General features: G+C 44.7%; 4 protein-coding genes across 6 annotated transcripts in view; 1 reads left to right on the top strand and 3 right to left on the bottom strand.

Moving 5' to 3' along the window:
* ralgps2 (Ral GEF with PH domain and SH3 binding motif 2) overlaps window positions 1–6,472 on the bottom strand; it is a 67,954-nt gene extending 61,482 nt beyond the window's left edge. For both annotated transcript variants that reach the window (XM_079739176.1, XM_079739177.1), the window contains exon 1: window positions 6,345–6,472. The gene's annotated coding sequence lies outside the window, so the exon portion shown is untranslated. The remainder of the gene's footprint in view (window positions 1–6,344) is intronic.
* Window positions 6,473–7,066: 594 nt separating this feature from the next.
* coa7 (cytochrome c oxidase assembly factor 7) lies at window positions 7,067–8,576 on the bottom strand. Its single transcript, XM_079739475.1, has 3 exons — window positions 8,256–8,576; window positions 7,918–8,058; window positions 7,067–7,783 (listed from the first exon to the last, which is right to left on the bottom strand). The coding sequence occupies exons 1-3, from the start codon at window positions 8,359–8,361 to the stop codon at window positions 7,338–7,340; spliced, it is 693 nt and encodes a 230-aa protein (XP_079595601.1). The 5' UTR covers window positions 8,362–8,576; the 3' UTR covers window positions 7,067–7,337.
* Window positions 8,577–8,688: 112 nt separating this feature from the next.
* zyg11 (zyg-11 family member, cell cycle regulator) lies at window positions 8,689–16,109 on the top strand. Its single transcript, XM_079740394.1, has 18 exons — window positions 8,689–9,079; window positions 9,271–9,436; window positions 9,609–9,820; window positions 10,512–10,823; window positions 10,929–11,042; window positions 11,167–11,283; window positions 11,633–11,773; window positions 12,083–12,259; window positions 12,397–12,461; window positions 12,714–12,813; window positions 13,070–13,120; window positions 13,416–13,577; window positions 13,667–13,714; window positions 13,822–14,019; window positions 14,136–14,188; window positions 14,503–14,600; window positions 15,258–15,431; window positions 15,972–16,109. The coding sequence occupies exons 1-18, from the start codon at window positions 9,056–9,058 to the stop codon at window positions 15,986–15,988; spliced, it is 2,229 nt and encodes a 742-aa protein (XP_079596520.1). The 5' UTR covers window positions 8,689–9,055; the 3' UTR covers window positions 15,989–16,109.
* Window positions 16,110–17,824: 1,715 nt separating this feature from the next.
* On the bottom strand, window positions 17,825–22,883 carry echdc2 (enoyl CoA hydratase domain containing 2). Of its 2 annotated transcripts, none has more exons than XM_079740395.1 (11): window positions 22,606–22,883; window positions 22,385–22,452; window positions 22,185–22,272; window positions 22,003–22,089; window positions 21,537–21,629; window positions 20,341–20,397; window positions 20,094–20,156; window positions 19,860–19,984; window positions 18,372–18,422; window positions 18,247–18,294; window positions 17,825–17,961 (listed from the first exon to the last, which is right to left on the bottom strand). In XM_079740395.1, exons 1-11 carry the CDS (start codon window positions 22,826–22,828, stop codon window positions 17,884–17,886), a joined length of 981 nt encoding a protein of 326 aa, XP_079596521.1. In that variant the 5' UTR covers window positions 22,829–22,883; the 3' UTR covers window positions 17,825–17,883. The 2 variants fall into 2 exon arrangements, with proteins under 2 accessions (XP_079596521.1, XP_079596522.1); XM_079740396.1 differs by having other exon boundaries at window positions 17,870–17,961; window positions 20,094–20,134.
* Window positions 22,884–26,169: the final 3,286 nt, after the last annotated feature.

Raw genomic sequence — 26,169 nt, 5'->3', positions numbered from 1 at the left:
AGGATTATGTTTTTAAATCCCAGTGACACCACTTCATTTTCCAAAGCAAATATTAAAGAAGAAACACTGTTCATATCAGCACGATTTCAGTGCAGCAAGTTCAATTCAATTGTATTTGTATCCCTAAATCACCATTACAGTCTCAGAGGGCTTAACAGGCCAAATATTATATCTATCCATCTATCTCTCTCTCTCTCTCTCAAGTCATTCGACCCAGGCTAGAAAGACCCCGTGGCCGGTCCCCAGGACATGAAAAAACACACAATTACAGCTTATAACAGGAGTAGGGGAGTAGTCACACAGATACCGAGAGTCAGAGACAAGACAGTGAGAGAGAACAGCAGCCAAAAGGAAAGGGTCCCTTAAAAGAAGAATAAGTGGACTAATTAAAATCAGGCAGGATTGCGAAAGCGATTCTAAGATTAGCAAGAACAGGCCCCCAGATGTGCTATGGGAACATGCAAAAACCGACACGTGCACACAAACACAGTTGCTAAATTTAGGGCAGGTGAGATTTATAATATATATGTGTGCGTCAGGGGAAATATGCCTGTGTGTTATCCCCCAACCAAATTTAACTGGAATGACCTAACTGAAATGTTTAAGGCTCAAAACATGGATAGTCAAACAGAAAGGAGAAGGCGACAGACGAGAGGGAAGGAGGAGACAGTGAAACCAAGGCTCTGTCTGAGCTGGGCCTGGCGGACTGTTAATAACACAGTGGGTAGTTCATCTGCCTGGCTGATAGCAGCCACATGAAAGATTGATTCCTCCATCCGTCTCACACAAGGCCAAACAATGCAACATTGTTTGTTATATCGGTGGATAAGAGTGTGTGCGTCCCAGCTAGTTTTTTAAATGGTAAAGAACAGCTGAGGCTGAACAAACAGCTGTATCTCTTCAATCCCACCGCACCCCCTTGCTTCTCTGGTTTCTTACCCTCCCAAAATGAGCCCCTCGATTTGCTCTCTGGTCAGCCTCTCCAACAGAGCAACATGGGGAGGGGCTGCACAGCGCACGCACACGCACACACACACACACACACACACACACACACACACACACACACACACACACACACACACACACACACCTGAACGTTACGTTTGTAGCCAAATTGGTGACCTTGCCTTCCTCCTATGTGAATGAAAGATGTTTTTTCAGGGCATCCTGTTTTGGCTATTCCAGGACACCTGCCTGTAAAGCGACATCCATTAATGTGGAATGATCACCCCTATCCAACATTCTTTGTATTGATTGTAGGTTGTGCTGTTGACGGATCAATATGCTGGGCAGATTGCAAAATGTGTTGGTCTCTGGCGACATCCATCTTTGAAAACAGCCAATATCACACACACCCTATGACTGTGTTCTGAGCAGACGAGCACAGACCGGATGTACAGTCCCTCCAAAGCATTCATCTCTCATGACTAAAAATAGGCAAGACATTGTTTCCTGCAGCACTTGTCGTCGTTGTCGTTCTCCTCCTCTTCCTCCCCCTACTCATTCACCCCCTCCCAGCTACAAGACCACCGCTGCTGCCTGGGACACACCGCAAAGCACATCTAGAATATGACGGCCCTTTGAAGCACAAGGACTCACATTATCGAATCAAATGTGAGACCAAAAATAAATGAATATTAGTGTAAGGAAAAGTTTGACAAAATAGTTTACACCGTGAAGAGGGAAACATTCAACAAAGATTTAACTGACAAACTCCTATCTTGTATCCAACCCTATGATGACAAACAAACCGCCAAATCCTGAAGCCCACACATTATGTTCACAGAAAGCCTGCAACAAGCAGAGAGAGAGCGAGAGCTATTGTCTCTTGCAGGATTCACCACAGGGTTCACGAGTTTCCATGACACAGCCAGGGGCTCAGCACTCAGCTTAGCTGTGGAGCGCCAACACTTAAGGAGGAAGAGCAGCGGTGTGCTGACACACGGTGGGATGAAGGGGCCTATGAGCGTCTCTGTACCAGCAGATAAAAAGACCGGCGGAGAATAATGTGTGTGTCTTTTTTAGTTAAAACACACACACACACACACACACACACACACACACACACACACACACACACACACACACACACACACACACACACACACAAGGGGGGGGGGGGGGGGGGGGCTAAAGAAAGCAAAGAATATATAAATTTGCCTATGGCAGCACACCCAATAACTCAACCAATAACTACATCAACACTGCATTGAGCGTGCCAACAAATTAGCAACCACTCACCCGGCCGGCTTTACCTAACAAACCCTGTCCTAAGAGGTTGTTCAAGTCTGGAATAAGTCATTACCCAGAAATCATCAGGAACAGCCTGAATGTATCAGGTGGATGGAGAGACCCTCCTCTGTCACATTCTACATACCTCAGTAGGTCACAGCCTTTAGCAAAGACCCTGCAATCACCTTAGACCCTTGGCCCCAGCACTTAAAAAACACTCTGTATTGCATAAGCTTGTCCCACCCACACACAAGGGTAGTGGTGGCAGGGCAGAGAGCTGAGTGCCACGAGTGGTGACAAGGAAGGTGGAAGTGGTGCATGAGGAGCACATGCCGAAGGAAAACAGCCATAGATGACTCAGAGTGAGAGAAAGAGAGGGGTCTACAAACAAATGGCTGGTACATCATAACACACACACACACACACACACAGACAGACACAGACAGGCACAGACGGACAGACAGAACTATCATGTACAGCCTTTTCATTTGTGGGCAACTTCCTGTTGGTGGTTTAGTGCAAGCTACAGTGCTTTGAACCCCCTAGGCCTACAGTCGCTGAACACTTGCGTGGCTTGTTGTTAGTCTTATCAGTGAGGCTGTGAAGGGGGGCATTGAATGGGGGGGAGGGAGGGTTGATGTTCCATTCTTTTATCATGTGCCACCACTGTCTGTGCGCGCCATGTTACCATGTTATAACAGAGCCTTTTCCAACTTGGCCACATAAGCATTGCCTAAACAAGACCTTGGATCAAATACTGGCAGCAACCAGCAGTGGGGAGACCAGACTTCCTGAAACGTACAACTGAGCGTGTGCAAAGCTAAACTAAATATGTCCCCGTCGGACACGGCTGCTCGCCAGATTTTACTGAAACTGGACTTAGGAATTGCACCGTCAGATTTATCGCAACCCACAGGAGAGGGTATTCCGGGTCATGGGTGAGCAAGCAAGCAACAGCTGGAACACCCGCTTCTATCGGCTGCTGGCAATATACCCTCGTAAACGTCGACAGCAGTCGTCTTGCATGCAGACAGAACAATTGTGATGGTCAATAAAATCTTTGAAGGGAGTAAAATAATCACACAAAGTGATTATTTTCACCAAATATTGTGCATAGAAAACAAGTTATATCGCGTTTTCATGTAGCAATGTCTCAATTTCATTTGGCCGCACTGTCACTGATGTCCTACCTACACGTTCGCAATGACCGGCCAGGGCGTAATGTGCAACAGGTAGGAGAGTTCTCCATGAACAGAAACTGCGGTATGTAGGGTAGGATGTTCAACTTGAGCAGGTCGAATCCATTACAGAGCACAGGGTCATGCATGCATCAGAGGAGAGAGTGACGACATGCGACTTCGCACTTCCATCTGTATCGAGGGGACGTGCCAGACATCTACACAGGGTTACCCTGGCAACAGAGTAAAATTGAAGCAGGGCGGGTCGCCACCGGAATACTTATAGCGGCTGCAGACACGACGTGGTTGATCTGCGTCATGTGACACAACACACGTGTGCGTTTTCAGCATACCCCTAATACCTTGTGTATTGAGGGAGACTAACTAGGACTTAAGGTAACATGAACTCACACACACACACACACACACACACACACACAGACACACACACACACACACAGGAGGGAGTCTTCCTTCACCCGCAGATGTAATCTCCAACTAATCACATTTGCAGGCATTGGCCAGAGCAGCAGTACCACACTGTATGGCAGATGGGGCCCCACATACATAGGGAGGCTTGGGATTAGCCAGGCTACAGAGGTCGGATGGCGGTAGCAATACTGAAATGCAGATACACCATCTGGGGAAAGTACAGCAGGAAGGTGGTGGGTATTCCAGAAGACATATTTGAGGGGAAATCGGATTTGAGTGGCCACAATGGTTCCAGGTGGGGTTGTAGGTTCTGCTAAGTTTTAATCAACCGAAATCCTTGCTATTATAACTGCCTTTTCAATGACTAAGTGGTGTAAACTTGTGGCAGCTTAACAACATAGAAGAGGAACAGATTATGACATAACCCTGTGAAGACCAATACAAACTATTTATAAACAACACATTCAAGTCAAATGTTTTCCAAATAGAAGTACGAGTAAATGGCAGAGTTAGCTCCAGAATAAACATTTCTGACAGATGCCAATATTAATTGTGTTGGAGAAAGAGGGAGACACCATTTTGCTGATGTTTATAAAGACATAATACAGCATGTATAATGCAAATGTGTGCGTTCAATATCAATATCAATTTGCAAACCCATGGAAGATATTAATCAGACCACAACTAAAATCTCCAATATTTCAGATCCTTCAAATCTTGTCTTAAGTGTGATTGACATAAACTCACAGGCAGATCTGAAAACTTTCCTTTTCCCAATTACAAAATCTAAAGCTGATTGTTCCTGGGGTTTCATGAGGGGAAGTCCGAGCACTGTGGGGGAAGCTGGAGATATGAACTGGAACCTCTGGCCTACAGGTCATGTGTTAGTAAAAACATGTTGATGTCATTACCCTAACCCTAACCCTAACCCTAAGTGTTGTGAGCTGCAGCTGTGCACAAGCTCACCAAACAGAAATACAGTACATTCTTCTCAGCTCTCTAAAACTGGGTCACAAGGCCAAGTAGCAGAGATGTCTCACATAAAGGACACTGACAACAATAAACTTGGGACGGGGATTTTGTCTGAGGCCGGCAGAGTTCTGAAGGTACAAGAGGAGGGTTGACCGTGAAATGTTCATGCTGTGGAGCTAATACAGTTTGACAAATAAAAGAACTGGCTCATCTTGAAAGATGTAAACTGCAACAACAGTTACAGTTTGAGGGATTTGAGTAAAATCAATGTGTGAAAGAAAGCACTGAGGCCAATCTGTAATGAGCATTACATTGCTATATTGACCATTAATATAACATGCACGATAACGGTTCAACTTTTTTTTTTACCAAAAGATAGTGATATTCGCTTAGGTTTCGAATAAGGTTTTTAACTGTTTTAGAAAAGAACTAGGCCTAATAGACAGATTCCTTTGTACCATTTGACCACTACTCAACAAGACTATTTATTTGCTTTCTTTAGCCAAAAAGAGCGGAAAACATGCAGAATGCATTGCTAAATGATAATGCATTCCTTCTTTCAGCGAAAACTAGATAGTCCTGTCTTATTTGGAGATGGAACCTGATAAATAATACTGGGTGTAGCCCCTCTATTTAACGTTCTTGCTTTTGACGTAATATATCAATGGCATAGTTGCTTCCTTCTCTTGTATATTTTACAATTAGATGTCACAACTTGCAGTTTCTGTTTACTTGCAGCAGCATCTAAGACATTGGTATGACAATGCTCCATAGGCGAAAAACTAGGGGCTGTGCCCGTGATGAAATCATGCCACACCCAAAGCACTCCCCAATGGGTAACCGAACGGGGGGTTCATGGGTTTATGCAGAGCCAAGGAGACTGCAGGGCACGGCTGTTGCTTAGCTCTGCTGAGGACGCACAAAACAAAGATAAAGCGCGGAAAAAAAAACGTACCACGGGTTCAACGCCTGCAAATTTCAGCGTACACATAATTTCGTCAAACTGATGGAGCAGGTACAAAATGTGTATTATACTGATAATGAGTAGTTTTTATAATTCTTTGTTTGACTAAAGCCTCAAATGGAGCAGACATGGTTAAGCCCATGAATGTTGTAATGCATTGCTGGCGAGCTTCGGCTCTTCGGCTAGTTTAAGGGAGCGCATGATTTAAGCACATGATTACAACTCATGGAACTCTTGGTGGGGTGGGGCGACGTTGTATACATGTGGACTGACGTGGAGCTAACGTTATATCTTATTAAAAGAGCAAATTCTATGATTGATTTTATCTACCTTTCATCGTACAAATGCCTCCGACGCATTTGTCCCCATCCTCAAAAGTGATGACCAGTACCTTATTGAAAAAGGAGAATCCTGTACATCAAAACAAACACACCCAAGAGCTGCTTAGCTAGCTAGCTCGCAGGCTGATATTCCCATTAATCTTCCCGAAATGACCGTGATCGCGCAAAAGACAGCAAAGTTATCGTCCAGCTACCTACACATGCTTTAAAAAAATAACTCACCTCTCAGCAAAGTGCACCAATGTATTTTGGGATATAACACACGTCCAGCCCACATGAAGGAACTGAAGACTGCAGAAAGACAGCTAGGCTAGCGACCAGAGCGATGTGCCTCGCAACAGCTGTGTTCTGTTTTGAATGAGGACTGGGGAGACACACGGGCCGTGGGCGGAGTTTAGGCGGGCAACAGGATTCACCCGGGTTCAAGCAAACTCAAGAGCTGATTTGTGTTGATTAAACAATATGGACATATTCTTGATCTAATTAATCGTGTGTATGCATCTAGCCTCGTAAGACAATCCAACGTGTATGTTAGTAAAGGAGGTAAAACACTTAATTGTCCCACTTGTTCAAGTACTTTGTGTTGGCCGGGTTTATTTCTCATCTTAGTTTAGACTTTACCTCCCTCTTGTGGTAAATTGACTTCGTGAAGAAATATGGGTTTTGGACATACCCAGTACCAAGTACCTTGGTTATTGTTAATTTGCACCTGTTGTTTAGGCTACGATTTAAATTTGACTGTTTAGTGTTTGTATGGGATTTTTATTTTGCGATAGCTATGAAAAAATTCTGTTGTAGTAAAATGAAGTGTGAATTTGTGTTTTGTTTAGGTTAAGAAATAAATTCCAGGGCATCAAACTATAGTGTCACAATTTGTGTAAATACATTATTTATTTAAACATAGATTAAACTATCTGACAAGTAAATGAAGTGTGTTTTACAATGACAATTGTTTTAATTTTATATATATATATAAAAAAAAACTTTTAACAAACGATTACCAAACAACCGTACAGCCCAGTTGTATACGTATGGCTTGTACTGTATATCAGGAAAATTAACTAATTTGAACTGGTAGTAGCTTCTTTCATTCATACCTCAACAAATGTTAACTATATGCTGAAATAAATTGTATTGTCTCAATAATGATCTACATCAATTAACCGTAATCAACAAAAAAGCATATCCAACACAGATATCGTGTTACCACGAGTCTCACTCCCCAAACTTTAGCTGCTGTTCCTTCTCGATGCCATGGAGCTCCCGCGCTCTGTTCTTGAGCTCCTCCGCCTTCTTCTCATCCTTCTCCGTTCCGTCCCCTAGTTTGTACATACGGCTTGCATTGGCACATCCCCACACGTGTCCCAGTTCACAGGCCCTGTCTGCGTACTTCAGGGCCATGGGCATGTCTGGCGCCAAGCCTGTGGCGTTTCCTTTGATTAACAAAGCGCTGAGGTTGAAGCAAGAAGGAGCAAAGCCCTCTGCGCAGGCCTTCTCATAGTACTGCCTAGCGATTGTAGCATCAGTCCCACCCTCCATGGCCCGTCCATCGTGGGCCAACAAGCCGACGTTATGGCAGGCATCTCTAGACTTCTTTCCTCCAGCGTTGCAGGAGCGCATAAAACAGGAATAGGCTGTTTGCAGACACTGGGTTAATCCACCTGGTTGAGGCAATGGGGGACAGACAATTCAATTTAGCATGGCCATCGTATTGTGAGTACTCAATTCCCTGTTGTCACTTTGCTTTGTGTGTGCCAAAACAAAATAGTAACTGGCCTTATGTAGGCCTACATACCTTTGCCTGAGATATAGTAAGCCCCAAGTTTATAGCAACTCTCGCCATGTCCATTTGTTTCACAATTATGTTTGAGCACCTTTGCCGTAGATTCGTAGTTTTTCTTTACTCCTTCCAGATAGTCAGCTAGCCTTTGGCAACCTTTTGAATAGGTTGAAAAAAGTAATCAAAACAACGATTAGCCTACACCATGTAAGACACTTGACATTACAAAACAAATAAGCTCATAAGTGAGTGATGGTTGAAGCAAATCACCCATCATGATATAATGACATCAACATGTTTTTACTAAAAATCTGCGATTCAGCACTGAATGTATGGAGAGCGCAAATATATACCTTCGGGTTGCTTCTCTTTGTAACACTGGAAGCTGTACTCCACGCCCAAATTGTCCAAAAACTGCTTCACCTCTTTTTCATCTTCAAAATTTATAAGACCAGCCATGTTACTAATTCGTTTGTGGTTCTAACCAGAGATTAAGATTAAGCAAGTGTCTCACAACTACTACCACTTGACCTTGTCGTGCTGTGGTTGGAGTCACTGGAACGGATAAAAATATATTTCTCTACAATTAAGGTTATCCGTTACAATAATCCAAGCGGTTGCATAACATAAGTCTTTAAATGTTCCTCTTTGTACTGTTATTCAAAAAAAGGCTAAACCCATGCGCCCACCCAGCTGATTTAAGTCTTCCTGCCTTGCATAATCCAGCCGCCCGGCTTCCGTAGTTCAGCCTCTTTCTGATATACTTCCAGTGTTGTGACCTTTGTTTACGATCTGCTTAGTCAAAAATAGATTGAACAGCCCCTTTTGGAAAATATAATCTGACAGGTTGTTTACTCAGGGAAACGGGAACAGCAACGATTCAGTTCAAAAACTATTTGGACAATGAATACTGGACAATCACAATATTGTTTTGGGTTTACCTCGACTCTGATTTTGCAACACGGAAGAACCCGGTTAGCTAGATAATAGCTACATGGATGTAAAAATAGCTTGTCGTCTACCTGTCTTGTAAATATTTTCATCGATACCGATTTATTGTCCGGCAACCGGACCCAGCGGCTGACAGTCAGTCTGAGCAGCTGTTGCGTAGAGTCGTTCGTGTATCCGTCAAATTATTTATTTATCTTTCATAATGGCTAGTGATTTCCTCAACGTGGTAAGTTTTATTAATTTAACCTAGATTTTCCACATCGTCGTGATGGTTCCTTTTACAAGCTTTACGTTCAGAAGTGTTTACGAGTATTGGCCCCATAACGTTATGTGCTTCTTGCGCTCCGTATGTTGTATGTATATCCAGTCAATGTATAACGTGACTACATCAAAAACACTATTATTATGTGTTCTCAGGATGATGCCTCCCCTGCATCGTTAACGGACCTGTGCCTGACCTATGTCAGCCAGAATCTCGATTGTTTCTGTGTGAAGCACGTTGATGGTTCTCTCTGCCTCCGAGAAGCAGTGCTCTTCCCACAGGAGTTGGCAGATCAGCTGCTGGCAAAGATGGCCACTGAAGGTCTGTCTGTGTATATCTGTCGTACCACACAAATTAAATAAGGCAGGCAAAGCCATGTCATTAAATGTATTTTGGGTTAGGTTAGGGCATATGGGCGCGGCCTACATAGGACTAGCTGACCCATTACCAAGTATTGTAGAAGGACATTCTAACTATGATCTATATACCACAGGGCTGTTGAATGACAGCACAGTTGGTGTATTTCGGAAGTGTGAGTACCTACGCTTGAGGAGAGCCTGCATCCGAACAGCGCGGATCTCGGCGGAAGCTTTCCAGAAAGCTCTCTGTCCTCACAAGCTGGTGGAACTGGATGCTGCAAGGGTTAATGCAGACCTCACTATCTCAGATATACTAAATGGACTGGCCACCAATAAACAAAGTCAGGTAAAGCAGTACACAGGATGATAGTACACTTAGTGTCACCTTAACAAATTAACCTACCACAATTGATGTGTATGGTATGTATATACATACATACATACATACATACATACATACATACATACATACATACATACATACATACATACATACATACATATATACATATATATATATATGTGTATATGTGGTGTCGGACTACGACAGCCCAAGGGTACTGGGTTTCGATCCCCTATGTTTTTTGCCTACCTGGAGGCATCTAGATGACCTACCTTAATGACGTTGCTCTTTAAATGTGCTGTAGGTAAGATTTGAGATTGTGGAGAGAGAGAAGAAGTGACAGTTAGCTAAATCAACAAATGTTTATTCTTAAATGTTATTTCAGTTTGCAAACAGTTATTGTTTGTGACTGTGCAACTCTGATGCACCACCACCATATTAAATATTTTGTATCAAATTTTTTCACCAGTATGGAATTGTGAATAACAATATGTATTACCATCTATTTAGTGATAATATTACTATTATCAAGATTATGTTGAAACGTTTCTGCTTGAGACCAAGACACTATAACCTGCACAGCCGTAACCTGGTAGTAATCCGTATGAGAGTCCGACCAAAACATGACCATTGGGTTTAATGTGTTACTACCCCGACCCTTTGTCCTAATGTCTCCTCGATACCCGTCCTGCAGGACTCCCTCCAGCGCCTGGTTCTAACCGGCCTCACCATGTCCTCCCTTGAGGAGTCCAGTCGCTTCAGCTCCCTGCGGGGCCTGCGCTCCCTCTCCTTAGCCAACGCGGAGTTCTACGACGCGGGCCTTCCCGACGTGTGCGCTCTGCCACGGCTTGAGAGCCTGGATCTGTCCAACACCTCGGTCACCAACCTTAAGCCGCTGCTGGGGCTCCGGGAGAGGCTGCGCTCGCTGACGCTGCACCAGCTGAAGAGGCTGGAGATGAGCACGGCTCAAGTGCTGGGGGTCATAGGTCAGCTGGACGCGCTGCAGGTGAGCCGGAGGCTCGGGGTAGTGGATTTCAACGAGAAGCCCTTTCTTATACAGCGGTAGCAAGGTGGTGACTGCGGTGTTGAGTGTGATTTGTGTCCTGTGCAGCACCTGGACATCAGCGACGATAAACAGTTCACATCCGACGTGGCTCGACAACTGCTCGGACAGCCGGGAATCCTGCCCGCCCTCGTCTCCCTGGACGTGTCAGGGAGGAAGCAGGTGTGTGTGGGTTGATGTGTGTAGGTCGATGTGTTTGGGTTGGTGTGTGTGCCAGCGTGAGGTTGAGTTGGTAAGACCAGGATGTATTTAGATTGTATGTTTTATGCATATTTGATTCTTGCAGGTGACAGATGCTGCCATCAAGACATTTGTCGAGGAGAGACCTGGCATGGCCTTCCTAGGACTCCTGGCAACAGGTGCTGGCTTCTCCGACTTCCTCTCTGGTGAAGGGAGCCTCAAGGTACAGCTGGGGGGAACAGATGCATGATGCATGCATCACTCAGGGTTTCTCGAAGCCGCCTAGAGGCGAGGCGCAGAGCCTCCGCTACATGTATGATGTATGACCGCACCAACTGGTAGGCTTATCCATCTAGCTTACATCTGGGTGGACACACCCACTTGTGCTGTTACTTGAGGGTGACGAGTTGGAGATTTTGAAACCGCTTGCTAATCCAACTCACATTTAATCATTTAATTAGCTACGATTTATATTTAAATTTAATTAAAAAAGATATGTCCCCTGACAAAACATGCAAACAGATATATTATTATCTTGTCACTGACATTCTTGTGTGTCTGTGTGTGTGAAGGTCACAGGGGAGGCCAATGAGATGCAGATCTGCCAGGCTCTTCGTCGTTACAGTGAGAGAGAAGGATTTGTCAGAGAGGCGCTGTTTCACCTGTTCAGCCTGACCCACGTGATGGAGAAACCACGACCGGACATTCTGAAGGTATCGCCGCATCCCACCGATGTCGCAGTCTTACCCCTGAACATTGGGGGGGGGGGGGAAGTATCCTTTCCCCACAATGTTGACTCAAAGAAAAGTACAATTTGTCTGTTGTGTCTAATACTCTCATCATTCAAAGATTAGTTTAAGCATATCTCTGTATTGTTTGAGTGTACGGTGTGAGGTTGTTAACCTTTTTGTATGGAATGATTAAATGCATATGTTTCTTCCATCCCGCAACTCACGCCTAAAACGGAGGGTCCCACTCTAAGTTTGATTTCTCCCCCTCCCCCGCACCTCGGTTCTCCCTAGCTGGTGGTGTTGGGCATGAAGAACCACCCGGCCATCCTGAACGTCCAGCTGGCCGCCAGCGCCTGCGTGTTCAACCTAACCAAGCAGGACCTGGCCGCAGACATGCCGGTCCGATTGCTGAGCAGCGTCACCCAGCTGCTTCTGGAGGCCATGAGAACCTTTCCCAATCACCAGCAGGTACCTTACCTTAGTTCTTAGTTATAAACACAGATTTGCTTTTAAAGGATAGCGCAGGAGAAGAGAACCCGGAACCCGTCTGACAGGCTCTGTTAAGGGTGCTCCTCTAACCTCCATTTTGGATCCTCTTTCTACAGCTGCAGAAGAACTGTCTGTTGTCTCTGTGCAGTGACCGTATTCTGCAGGAAGTCCCTTTCAACAGGTAGGATACCTTGTCTGTATTGGTAAAGCACCTCAATGGGTAATCTTTTTACAAGGCCACGACTCAACATGGCTCTCCGATCACTCAAACTCATAACAGACAAACTGAACCTTAATGATGTCATAAATGATGGTGTTATGCTTACAGCTAGTGGCCGTTTTCACCATGCATACAGAAGAACTTCCAACCGTCGATGGACATTTCTATTTCTTAGTGCGACAATGCATTGCATTGTGTGTGTGTGTGTGTTAGGTTTGAGGCGGCAAAGCTAGTGATGCAGTGGCTGTGTAACCATGAGGACCAGAACATGCAGAGAATGGCTGTGGCCATCATCTCCATACTTGCTGCCAAGGTACATAGCAAAAGCATTGCGTCTGTGCCTTAAAGGTGTGTGTGTCATACACACATTGTTTCCTCCATTACTAATTGAACGTCATATTTCTGAAAAAACAACTCTAAAAGCCTGTCAAATAGATCGCTCGTGTGTGTTCTGCGTACGCTGCGGTTTTCACTAACCATCTTAACAGGGTGTGTGTGTGTGTGTGTGTGTGTGTGTGTGTGTGTGTGTGTGTGTGTGTGTGTGTGTGTGTGTGTGTGTGGCTTTTCAGCTGTCCTCAGAGCAGACGGCACAGCTGGGGGCGGAGCTGTCCATAGTGATGGTAAGAGTTTCCTACATGGTGCCTTTATAGATGGTGCCTTTGAGTACAGCATTGTCGACAGAATACTGACTGACTGACTCGTCTATCTCGCTGTCGCCCTCTATCTCGCTCTCTCTCTCTTTGCCCTCTCTCTCTTCACCCTCTTCATCTCTTGCCCTCTCTCTCACTCTCTTTCTCTTCGCCCTCTCTCTCTTTTCACCCTCTCTCTCTCTTGCCCTCTTTGTTCGCCCTAACTCTCTCTCGCCCTCCCTCTCACCCGCTCTCACTCTCGCCCTCTCTCTCTCTTGTCCCTCAGCAACTCCTGAACATCGTGAAGCAGAAGGCCGGACAGAGCGTGGTAGACGCCACCCTAAAGTTCACACTGAGCGCGCTCTGGAACCTCACGGACGAGTCCCCGACCACCTGTAGCCATTTTATCCAGAACGATGGGCTCACTCTCTTCATAAATGTCCTAGAGGTAGGAGGAAGAAATGATAATAATTAATCCTAATTGTAAAACCATAAAAGTGTGTCTTTTTTTATTTATTTATGGTTTTTCCTCTGCAGGCTTTCCCAACAGAATCCTCCATTCAGCAGAAGGTTCTGGGCCTGCTGGTGAGTCCCAGATAATGCAAACACTACCAATACAAATTTGCTACAATTATTGTGTCGGATGTATAGGGAGCTGGAGACGCCATTATTGTTTTGTTTTACTCGAACAGAACAACATCGCTGAGGTCGGGGACCTTCACGTGCAGCTCATGGTCCAGGGCTTCCTGGACCACATCCGCACACTGCTCCACAGCACCGAGGTGGAGGTCAGCTACTTTGCCGCCGGGATCCTGGCACACCTCACCTCGCGTGGGGAACAGGCCTGGACGCTCAGCCTCAGCCTGCGGTCCTCTCTGCTGGAGCAGCTGGTAGGCCACGTGTTATAGAGAGAGACAAGCCCCCCCCCTGAGTTGGTCCACTGGTGTTGTCTGAGTGGAGGATAGAAGTTGTCCCTAACGTGCCTCGTTCGTTCTCTCTTCTCTAGCATTCTGTCATCCTGAAGTGGCCCACGCCTGAATGCGAGATGGTGGCCTACAGGTGAGGGGGGAAATGGATCACTACCTCATTGAGCACGCACGCAGACACGCAGAAAAACCCACACATGCAAGCAAGCACGCAGGCACGCACACACAAGCATGCAAATGATTGACCCACAAATCACCATTTACAGATAATCACACTTGAATGAATAATAAAGCTCTGTCATCATCCAAAAGAAGACAAAAGAGAAAGCAGTTGGCAGTTAGATATGTGTGATCAGCCTGCAGATGGCGCTGTCCCAACACATGTTTGGCTATGAATACTCCCAAAGGCCTAGCATACATCTCACTTGGCTCCATCTTGTCCTATAGATCGTTCAATCCCTTCTTCCCTCTGCTGGAGTGCTTTCACACCCCGGGGGTCCAGCTGTGGGCTGCCTGGGCCATGCAGCATGTCTGTAGCAAGAACGGTGAGGAGCTGCCCATATATTCGTTCCAAATGAGACACCAAAGATCCGGCCTAGGCTGTTAATCCCCCCCAAGTGTATTACACTATTGCGAGCACTTATTTCTTGCGCATTATATTTGTTTGTCATGTTGCTCGAGGCGGGGATCTGTAACCGTGTAATTGGCTTACAGCGAACACAAACTGGGCAAGCACTATTGAACTTTGAAACAGGGTAGATGAGGGATTCAAGTCAACACCATGTAGACTGGCCACCGTATAAATACTTATTAAAAGCCCATGCTGAATGTTTCATCCACTTGCTCATATGAGTTCCTCTTCGTTTAGATATCTCCATAGTGAAACGGGAAAAAAGGTGTAACTCCACACCTTTTAGCTGTTGGTTCCTAGCAAAGGCTAACATAGCAGGACTGCTGGATCCCAGATAACATCATGTAAACCTCTGGAAGTTAACAGTGCGTGTCCATTCGTCACATATTAACATTCTTCAAGGGAGGAGAGCACTTAACAGACCTGTACATGGTACAGGGTAGTTTCATGGAGGAGGATTGGGGGTGGTACATTTAAGTAATTTAGGTCAGTAAATCCCTCGGACATTCGTGTAATGCAGGACCCGATGTGAACCGACTAAACTGAACGTCTGAATTCTTTATGCCTGCAGCCTCTCGCTACTGCAGCATGCTGCTGGAGGAGGGAGGTCTCCGGCAGCTTGAGCAGGTCCACACCAACCCTGAGACACACCCTGACGTCCAGCGATTGGTGGAGAATATTCTGGAGAGCCTCCGCCGCCACAGAGGACACAGTAGTCAGCCCCCGTCACAGCCACCACACAGAGGTAAAAGAGCTGGCTAGAGTGCGTCTTCAACATGCAATGTTGTGAATAACTAACCCTGCACAATGTCGATGCATAGGTTTTGCCCGCTGCTCACAAGGACATGCAAATAGCAGATCGAAGCTTACCTTTGGCGTGGCAGACTAGACTAGCGCCGTTCTAAATCATTAAATGCTAATTACAAGGGGCGGCTTGGAGGTATGTGTATGGCTCACCCTGTATATATGTCCCCTTCGTAGACAGAAATTCCTCGTAGCGACCCTGGTGGGATTTCTAGCCTGTGGTCATTTGCTGCATGTCATTCCTTGTCTCTGGACCAACTTATCTGTCCATGTTTGCGCTCCTGTCCATAAAGAGAAAAGTACCCACAAAATATCCTTCTAAAAAAATGACATATATATATATTACATTGCCATCATTCTGTTGCAGACCCAATCCACCATAATTCAACCTTTTTCTAAGATCTGCTTTAACTTTACTCAATCCAGATCCAGGTCTAAAAAAAAGGTTCTTCCCCTTCTCTAAATCTCTATCTTTCCTCAGTGACCAAAACTCCCTGACGTTGCCGTGGACCCAATCCCATGAGCTCGGTCCCAGCAGAACGGGAGTCTATTTGCTTGGGTGCGCGTGTGCATGTGTGCCTATACCACACACGCACATGCACACTTTGACCAGCACCCAGGATTATACACAAAAGGACAGGACTTGTTCCTTCCTTTTTGCTTTTGTTTCTAAACAAAACTTTCCCCATGTGTCATAGTGTTGTGGTCAATAAGAACATGTTGACGGGTAACCCTCTGAGGTTTGTGACTGCTTGATCTGTTCATTTAATATGCGCATGACATTGTGAGCTGGCGCATGCTGGAATTGGCCTGGATGCTTGCGCTGGTCATTATAGGAATGCTTGCCTGATTGTCAAGGGATAGCACTGCAGACCTGAAGTACTAGTACACTTTCTCTTCCTTTTCATCCCAATGGTTCCTCGACTTGTACCTTCTGATGTTGATGGGGTACCAAAATGATGTTGGAAACATTGCATATTATATGATCTATAAGACCAGGTGATGTGTAAGCCATTACTTCCTCATCCCGAATGAACTTTTGTATGCTTAATGTGACTCCATTTAACCATAACTCTACAGGTTTCGAAAAATAATGTTCATACATTTTCTTATCATAGGCAAAACTAATGTCCTTCACACACAGAATAATATGCATCGGTTGGTCGAACCCATCTTTGTTTGCGAGGGAAGTATCAAATATACATCTGCATCTTTTTGTGCGTGCGTGCATATGTGTGAGTGTGTGCCCTAACTAATGGTATCAAATTTTATTTAGTTTACTTTGCACAAATAAGCTTAGAGAAGGAAAACAAGTTGCACGGATACTGTTTCTATTGTGTTTTGCTTTTTCTCTCTTTACTGATCAAGTTAGTAATGGATAAAACAGGGGGTTAAATGATGATGATGAAAGAGCGACTATCAAGCTATAACAGGAGAAAATAAAAGCTTTTACTGGTAGAGCCACTGTCAGTCAGCTGGTCCACACGACGCGAGGAGCGGAACTGAATCATGGACTACCAGTGAGTCATCGTGACGCACACCTGGCGGCGGACTCCCGTCAAGCTCAAGTAAATCATTCTCTACGCCACATGAATAAGCTGGTGTCTTTTCTTCAAGCTACTTCAGAACACACCTTCTCAATGCTGTGGGGATCATTGCTCAAACACACACACACACACACACACACAGAAAATTGTGTAGATAGCAGGGAGGTCGGAAAACGCTATTGGGCAGTGGAAGCGCACACATTCCTGGATGGACTCTACCTTGTTTGGTTGTTTAATCTACTGTTGTGTGTGCTTGCTATAACTGCATGGGTTGTGAAATGGATCCAGCATCTATCGAATAAAGGGAAAGGCTTTTGTTTGCCCAAGAAACATACAGATGGGTTTTCATCTTCAACCCAAGCCATTTCTTAGTGACTGGGTCACAATAGGCCAGGGCTCAGTGATTCTCGTTCAGTAAACTGGGTTAAGGTTTTTAAGCTAAAGGCCCCCACTGTGGAGACTCCACGGTATCTTTAGTGGAGGCTGTGTTGATGGTCCATCTCAGCTTTGTGAGGCTGAAGCAGCCAATGTGCCATGTTGATGCTGAGACTATATGGCGACATTTTGAAATAAAGACTACATCCCTTGATCTCAAAGCCTTGTCTTTTAATGTAAATAATTACAATAACAATTTGATGCATCACATGTACGGCCTACTTTAAGTGTTATTGTTTGATACATAAATTGCTTTGTGCCCAATAAAATATCCTGGACTCAAAGCAGCCTTTTTATTTTCTACACCATTGATATTATAATCTACAAAACATCATTTGTTATTCTATATTGTGGTCTCTTCAACATCGTTATTCTCCAATATAGTTAAATTGTCTCTTCAACAATATTCTGTTATTCTCCAGTATAATTAGGTTTTCTCTTCTCTAGGAAGGCAGCCATTCCTTCCTGTCGGTCACGGGTAGGAATGACCTGAAAGGAATGCATAATAAACCGTTTGCCAGGAATATTCATTAAAACATGACCAAAAAAAGTGATCCAAGGGTCAAAGACTAATTCAGCAAATGCTAGTTTATTTTAAGATTGCGATTGAAACAAGCAGGGCAGTGCTCATTTTGCAATACTGCAAATTACATTTGCAGTATTCCCCTTCTCCAAATCTCCAAAGTTACGCAAACCAGTAAAGATCTGTCAGTACAGGGGTTGCGAAAGTTATTTTCTGCATATTTACTACTGCTTGGGTACGGGAATGCTTACCATTGAGTAACACAACCTCTCTATCGCCATGGCCTTGGTCATTTCCACCTGGAAAGACACATGAAGGTATGGATACGAGTGCTTTCATTTAATGAGACATAAGACGTGATTGTGTTAAATCGTACCTCAATGCCTCTGTCCATAGCCTCTTTTGCCAAACGGATGGCAACAGGAGCCTGAGGAATGGAAGCAAAAGAAATAAAACAAACTAGGTTTAATCAGCCCACAAAAGGTTCTCTTCAATATGATAATTTAAGGAAATAAAAAGTAAATGTGACTATTAGTCTTAATTAATTGCACGAGATCAATCCCAAATTGATCCAGATTTTGATCCACTCAGTCCTCCATAGTAAAGCCCAGCACAGAAGAGAACTGAGTGGATCATAATCTGGTGAACAGTGAAGTAATGACGTGTGTAGGACGTTTTGGGGTAAGAACAGCTGTCTATTGGTGTTCGGATTGCTATTCTGCTTCTTAGGATCTCCTCTGAATGCTGTTCTGCTTTCCTCTAGAACAGGGGTCTTCAACGTTTTCCAGGCCAAGGCCAGGTTTTCCAGGCCAAGGACCCACATTTGTTTTTTAAAACAAATGTGGGTCAAATGTGGAACCGAAAATTAGTGATGTTTGTTAGTGTCTTTCTTAACACTCCGCAAGTAGTCTGGTAACTTATCAACCCCAGCGTGTCCAGTTGCTAAGCGACGTCAATGTCTTTGGCGGATATTTCTCTGCTGATCGCTTATTTTCCGATAATGACCGGCGTTCTGTACATTATCCCTTGCATAACAGCACTCTCTCTCTCTCCCAACAGTCTTGGCAACGCACTCTCATCCAAATTCGTATTGTTTGCGGCAGAGGAGGGGGTAGATATAAAGACAGGACGAGAAACTGACGTCGCTGTGCTGTCCTTCTTCTTAATTGAAGGAGCAGGCAGAGAAAAGCTCTCTCCTGCTGGGCTTTCATTAAAATCAAATATATAAAAATGTCGCAGCCAGTCCAGATGTGTCAGGTGTGCACGAGAGACATACAGACGCTTGCTTACCACTTTTGTAAATGCCATAGCCTATCTATAGTACATTCAGATCGCATGATAGGAATAGATCTATTCCGATTGGAAATCGGATCAAATGCATCCATGGAAACGCGGCTAGTGTGTTGGATTCATGTTAATGTGTATTCATAGACATTTCAATTTGTGGAAAAAATTGAAGGGGGAATATAAAAAAATGTCTAATCAACCAAACTTTCACGACCCCCCTGCAGTACCTCCGCGGACCCCCTAGGGGTCACGGACCACCTGTTGAAGACCTCTGCTCTAGAGATGAAAAACACCAGTGTGTGTGTGTGTGTGTGTGTGACATCAATGTCTCCACTTAAATTGCCACTTTGCATCTGCTGTCCACGTGCATAAACAGCAGAGAGAAATTGTGAACGAAAGGCCTGAAAGAAATGGGAAGACTCCTTTTCTCACTGGTGAAAGTGGAACGCGGAAGACAAGAAAAGACAAGGAGATGAGTTGAAAGGTGGAGTGAGATTAACGAGCTGCTGGGAGAAATCAAGGTCAGTGAAAGGAGCACATTGTAGCAGAACTGGTCTGTCTGTCTGCATGTTTGTACCTGGGGTAGTATTTCCCGAGCCAGGCCGAGTGCCTCTGTGTAGGCGGCGTCACCCGTCTGGTTCTGTTCTGTAGCCTGATTGACCAGGCCCAAGCCCAGGGCGGCCTGGCCCCCCACACGTCGACCTGCCGACGTTACATCACACTCAACGATATGCACAGTGTGTATTACCACAAACGCAGAGGGGGTCGGATCAGAACTCTATCCGCTTCACAATCTTAGATGACACCATACCTGTGAAGATGAGTTCTTTGGCCAGAGAGATTCCCACCAACCTGGGGAGGCGCTGACTGCCCCCTGCAGGGCAAACAGGGTCAAGGTCAAATGGCATCGGTTGCCAGGCAGGTCGCCTGCACATGACATGCTTCCAATGTAGCAAATCTGGATTTGTCTCCACTGACGAGAAACACTATACAAACTAAATGCATCATTACTATCACTATAATAGACACATAGCTGTGTGTGTGTACGCGTGTCTCACCAGCCCCTGGGAGCAGCCCCCTTGTCGTCTCAATCAGACCCATCTGGGCAGAATATGCTGAAACAAACAAACACATACACATGCGCACACACAAACACATACACATGCGCACACACACACACACACACAAACACAGAGGACAGTTGAAGGTCTGCACTGCAGGGATGGAGTAAAAGCTGACTGATGCTTCTGTCTAACTAATATAGACAAACACCTGTTCTGCCCGGATGTCGGCTCTCTCGACCTATCACTGAGCGGCAACAACGCCTTCAGCCAATCACATGTGGATTCTATGCAACACATTATTATGCTGAGTGTGATGCATCACGCTCAGCATTAGTCACTGGGCACAAGGTCCTGTCCTCTAGCCCTGCTTTCACATGTTACTACCACATCAAATTCTTCAGGTGTACAGACGATATCGTGACTGAAAATAAAGATCCAACAGTGGACATTTTAATGACCCCCCCCCCATCTGTCCACCTTGACATTTAGTGAAACAGCCATGAAGCAACCTCATTATCTTCACACCTGCATTGGGTTTTATATTTTCAGCGGTGGGGTTGGAAGGTCACAGATAAAAAACGGAGACCCTGCAAGAATGCCCACTTCAAAGCCTTCCTTCCGTACGCTTTCCTTTCTTCCGTCCTCACTCTCTTCCTGCAGTCTGTCGGCGGGCAGAGAACAGAGGCAACCTGGTGCTCGATACAACTCTGCAGTACCCAGAGAAGCTAGGGCCATAGTGAAGGTCACCAGCCGCCCTCAACATCGAGGGTTATCAGTTTTGGCCTCAGGCAATGTAGTAAAACTCCCCTGGGCTAAACGCAACGTTCATAAAAGGTATATTTGTTCCAGTTGCAATTGCTCTATTAAATAAGAACCTAAAAAAACTAATGTAATCAAACATAAATGTTTTTGGGTCTCTGAAGAGAGGCCAAAAGCACATTTCCAGCCCAAGCTGGATAAAGTTGCATTCTATTCGATTGATATTTTATTACCTCCTTCTGACCTTTACTATTTAACAGTCACTATCGTACAATTAGAGAGACCACTAGAGAGGTCGCTATTACCTTTACGATCCTCTTATCGCTGCTATCACCTCAGGGCCCGACACGTCCCCCACTCCTTTGTGATTAGAGAACAGGGAGTTACCCTGATCAAGAGGATAAATAGGCTGAAGGTCAAAGGTCACTCACCGGCTATGCGGAGGTCACAGGCCAGTGCCAGCTCCAGCCCTCCGCCCAGGGCGGCTCCATCCATCGCCGCGATGGTGGGCATGGGCATCGATGCTGATGTTGCCGGGGAAACATAAGCGGTAATCAAAGCAGAGTTGTCGTTAACACACTCCCTACCTGAAGCAGGGATTGAGTTGAGTTTTTAAAAGTGTGTTGAGAGCAATGGTGGGAATACACACTTCAGAGTAAATACTTTTGCAACACTAATTTCACCTCAATATAAGATAGTAGACTTTTCTCAAAAATGCGCGCTATGTAACAGGCATGATCTTTATTGAAATGTGATAAAAAAAAAAAATTGACTCTAATAATCAACAAAATACCTGATTAGGTTGATAAATGCAACTGGGCTAAACTCAGATAGACCGTGTGAACAATAGAGTGTGAATAGCATGCAAATCCTATGATTCCCTGATGCAAAGCTCACCAATATCAGTCATGAGCGTTCGCAGTCTGTGGACAAACGAATCGGCTGATATGTTGTTCATAGCAGCCCTTTCTTTGAGATCAGCACCTGCATCAATACACATTCACAATGCAATTCATTACAAATTACGTTCAATCAGCAATGTCGTCCTTGTAAACATAGATTGATTTTTGTGTGTGCACCTGCGCAGAAGACCCCTGGGACCATGCTCCTGAAGATCACCACCCGCGACGCCGTGTCGCAGGACAGCGAGGATATGATCTCACGCATCTATAAACACATTATATTCGTATCAATCTCTGTGTGTGTGTGTGTGTGTGTATGTGTATGTGTATGTGTGTGTGTGTGTGTGTGTGTGTGTGTGTGTGGCATTTAAGTTTACCTGTGATATGAACACGTGACCCAGGGCATTTCTCGCCTTATGTCGACGCATGAGCACCTCCACAATACCTGAATACGCATTAGACACGCACTCTCTTCATTACATTATTCAATTATTAACTATTCAACGATTTAGCTTGGCAGGGTTGATTTAAACAATCCATTTAATGAACATACTACTTTCTTATTAATTTAAATAACTTAGTAGCAACTAGTGCCTACCCGTGTCTTCCCCATCTAACCGCTTCACGTCCACTTCTGCTGAATGTGTCGCCTCTGTATGTTGACCGCGAGAGTGTGTGCGATTGTTACAAACTGGTAGCCGAACGTCACCGGACACTAGGCCATGCACACCTCCTCGCCACATAAACCCAAATGTTCCACCGTTGGACTCTGGACGAATTATTTTCACTCGTCGGGCAGCGATACTGCATAGAAATGTCATGGTGAAATGTATTCCGGGAAGTTTCGAATTCGGGGATTCTTACAGGCTACGAGTCAAGCTAAGACACTTTTGCTGTAGAGGGGGCGGTGCAAAGCATGTCTTCATAGGAGGAGGAGCCTGGTCTTCTTTAAACTAGAACCTGGTAGCTGACTGGAAACACATCCCCTGCCTGTCTCGGTGTCACTCAAACCTGCAAATGCAAGCAAAGTTAGTCTTGTATATTATCTAGTATATCATATTCAGTAGGCCATAGCATCGTTTTCTTTCTTTCTGTTTCTCCCTGTTGTATATAGCAAATATTACTATTGTATATCGTTCGTCATTTGTACTAACATCAACATCAACCTGCCTTATGGACTACAGATGGAAATTAGCCCCTGGGCTACAATCTGGCACATTTATGTGTACTGCTGTACATGTTTATTAATGTGCATTGTCCTGAAATAAATAAATTAAATACCAAGAAGATAAAAATAAAAGTAAAAATTGTATTCTTTCTAACTTTTTATTGCACCCATTATCATCCTGGAAGGAGAGATCCCCCACTCTGCGTTCCCTCTCAAGATTTCTTCCATGTTAAATAAGGGAGCTTTTTCTTGCCCTTTGAACACCCTTTAGGGTTATGGGCTGTCATAAATATATAGCCTGTTAAGCCCTTTGAGACTGTACCTTTGATAAAGAGCTGTAAAAAAAATGTCTGTACGTCCGTTTGTCTGTCTTCTGTCTTTTTCAATCTTTCTTGATCCTCTTTTTTTCTTCCTGTGTCCTACCGTATCACGTGACGATAAACATGCAGGTGTCCAGTCTCAGCGATGTCCAGTCCTCTGGCACCCTGGCAGGACAAAGCCGGGTGTGGATGTAAGGTTTTCCGTCTGTCCATGTCTAGTCTGATCATGCATTATTGAGCTGGTCTTCAAAGGTTGCACAATTGCACGGTCAACCTGGTTCTCTCATGACACAAGCCAGTCTGTTGTGTCAAAAGTCATGGAAGGAAAAAATAATAAGAATAGATGGATGAAGGATCCATCATGACTGTGTAGTCACGTACACTTAAAATAACATAAGATAAGATGTACTTTAATCAGCCCTATGCAGGTGTCATAGTAGCACAGAAACTTCAAAGTTGACCAAATATCTTACCTACCGAAAATTCCAGTAGAACTACTGACACAAAACTTGATAAGATGTTATGTTTCGGTAACCTAATCAAGAAACTAATTCCAGTCAACGTAATGACTCACAATTCAATGATATGCTGTTAAAGAGATTGTGGGTAACGGTGTCCATCCCTGCCCGGGGCATCCCAGTGGAGTGGAATGACCCGGGGAGGGGAGTTTAGGATTCGGAGGGAAGATTTTGTGGATCCCATGACTGGCAGGTGTGCGTTTCCCAGCTCTGTTTTCTGTTTTCCTGCCATTGAAATGGAGCCTTGTGATGAGAGATGACATGGCAACCACAGATCATGTGTGTGGGTGTGCGTGTGTGTGTGTGCGTGTGCGTGTGTGTGTGTGTGTGTCTGTGTGGGCCTGTGTCTTTGTGAGTGTGTTGAAACTAAGCCTGATATTCTTTGATTGACATGGCCTGTCCGAAGCCATCATACACTCCAGTTCACCTGCTGGTGACAAACACACACATTACAGCCCACATACCACATCACAACAACACAGCAGCACATATACTAACATAAATACACCTATTAGAGTGTAATACAATGAAACACACATAAATGCATGCACACATCTTGGCATCGTTTCCGGTTCCAGTTTCCTGTTTCATAAATGTTCAGTTTCTGTGCAATTATTACAATTACGCCCTCGCACGGAAATCATAATTTCAATGTCTCTGTGGAAAATAACTGAGAAGACCTCTCAAGATAGACTGGCAGGCTATGACGGGGTGTTCTGTTATTGGGAAATAATGTACAAGGATGCAGTAGTGCAAACCAACACTCAGAATCCCTCACACACCCATTAGAACACACACAACGCACACGATATGTGTAGATCAACACACATAACACGATTGTAACTCACACACACACACACGCACACAAACACACACACACACGGACAAGCGCATCCCCATGTAACACACAAAAAACAACAATGCATGCATACATTATTACAAACACATATATCCCCCTCCCACCCGAACACACACACACACACACACACACACACACACACACACACACACACACACACACACACACACACACACACACACACACACACAAAAACAATTCCCCCACACAGTGAGAAGGAGGTGCGCTGTGTTTCTGCCGATGATGTGCAACAGCAGGCCGGTGTCGCTAGACATGACACCAGTGGCCCGCTTCTCCATTTCACAGATAAGGGGAGAAAAAAGAAGAATCAGGAAGAAGACAAGACGTTGCGTCCTGTTCATTTAAAACGGTTGCGTTTAAGCCAAGTCATCTCATCTCATGCGCCTCTCTGCGTGTGCGCAACTGTGATAAGGGAGCTAAATAAATTAACCGAAATGAAGGATTCTGACATTACAAGAGCAGTACAAGCCGTGCTTGTTAATGTGTGCTGCGGAGGAGGGACTGTGAGATGCAGACCTCACGACCCCCTTACCCCTGACTCCTTTCAATAGTATTAAGTGTAACTCTCTGGTAATGTAATGTTACAGACCTCACGGTATGGCTTTGTTCTCATAGGTCTTGACTTCTCCTATACTGACTCTGCACTGTAAATATTGACGCACAAAGGACGTATGCTCGCACAGGGAATTGCACCTTTGCACTGCAAATTTAAAATACTTGATGAATAGCGTCTCTTCTCTTCAATTCCCTTTCTCCTACAATTTGTCCTCCCTCCTATAATCTTTTTCGAGTTATTTCGAGTTTACCAAGCATCATAACTTCAGACAAGAACAGCCCACTTTGACCATAAAGGCTTTAAAATAAGTAATATAAATGCTTAATTATTATTATCAATATCACTGCTGAATCACATGTGATTCTCAATGGCCTGGAGAATCAACATAATGGAGGCCAGCAGCTTTAGTGATACTTCCACTCCCAGCCGACAGAGGTCAGTGTTGTACCAGAGGGATCCAGGGGCAGATGTGTTTGTATCCTCTCTCCCACTGGTCTCCTCTGTTTCCAGTGAAGACATGACTTATGTCAGATATTTCTCTGGACTGCGGATGGCTAGCCAAGGGCTTCCCTGGCTGTTTGTCATTTGGCTTCTGTCTCCTGGACAAGGGACTGTGGGAACTTTGTACTACAGCTAACCCCCAGCCCTTTGGGTCCAGGGTACTGTAGACGCATAATATTACATAACATAATACAGTGTATAATACTGCATAATGCTGTA

This window comes from Pollachius pollachius (genome assembly GCF_949987615.1).
Source record: "Pollachius pollachius genome assembly, chromosome: 7".
NCBI classification, from domain to species: Eukaryota; Metazoa; Chordata; class Actinopteri; order Gadiformes; family Gadidae; genus Pollachius; species Pollachius pollachius.
Note: the sequence above shows the minus strand (reverse complement) of the source record. Positions and strands in the feature narration are given on the sequence as shown.

Excerpts from the sequence above, each read along its gene's own strand:
- coa7 (XM_079739475.1), bottom strand. The coding sequence starts at position 8,361 with ATGGCTGGTCTTATAAATTTTGAAGATGAAAAAGAGGTGAAGCAGTTT. Across the intron at positions 8,059-8,255 it reads CAAAGAGAAGCAACCCGAAG|GTTGCCAAAGGCTAGCTGAC; the intron begins GTATATATTTGC and ends CCTATTCAAAAG. Across the intron at positions 7,784-7,917 it reads TTACTATATCTCAGGCAAAG|GTGGATTAACCCAGTGTCTG; the intron begins GTATGTAGGCCT and ends TGCCTCAACCAG.
- zyg11 (XM_079740394.1), top strand. The coding sequence starts at position 9,056 with ATGGCTAGTGATTTCCTCAACGTG. Across the intron at positions 11,774-12,082 it reads CACGACCGGACATTCTGAAG|CTGGTGGTGTTGGGCATGAA; the intron begins GTATCGCCGCAT and ends GGTTCTCCCTAG. Across the intron at positions 13,121-13,415 it reads CGGAGCTGTCCATAGTGATG|CAACTCCTGAACATCGTGAA; the intron begins GTAAGAGTTTCC and ends CTTGTCCCTCAG.
- echdc2 (XM_079740395.1), bottom strand. The coding sequence starts at position 22,828 with ATGACATTTCTATGCAGTATCGCTGCCCGACGAGTGAAAATAATTCGT. Across the intron at positions 20,157-20,340 it reads GGGGCTGCTCCCAGGGGCTG|GGGGCAGTCAGCGCCTCCCC; the intron begins GTGAGACACGCG and ends TTTGCCCTGCAG. Across the intron at positions 19,985-20,093 it reads CAAAGAACTCATCTTCACAG|GTCGACGTGTGGGGGGCCAG; the intron begins GTATGGTGTCAT and ends TAACGTCGGCAG.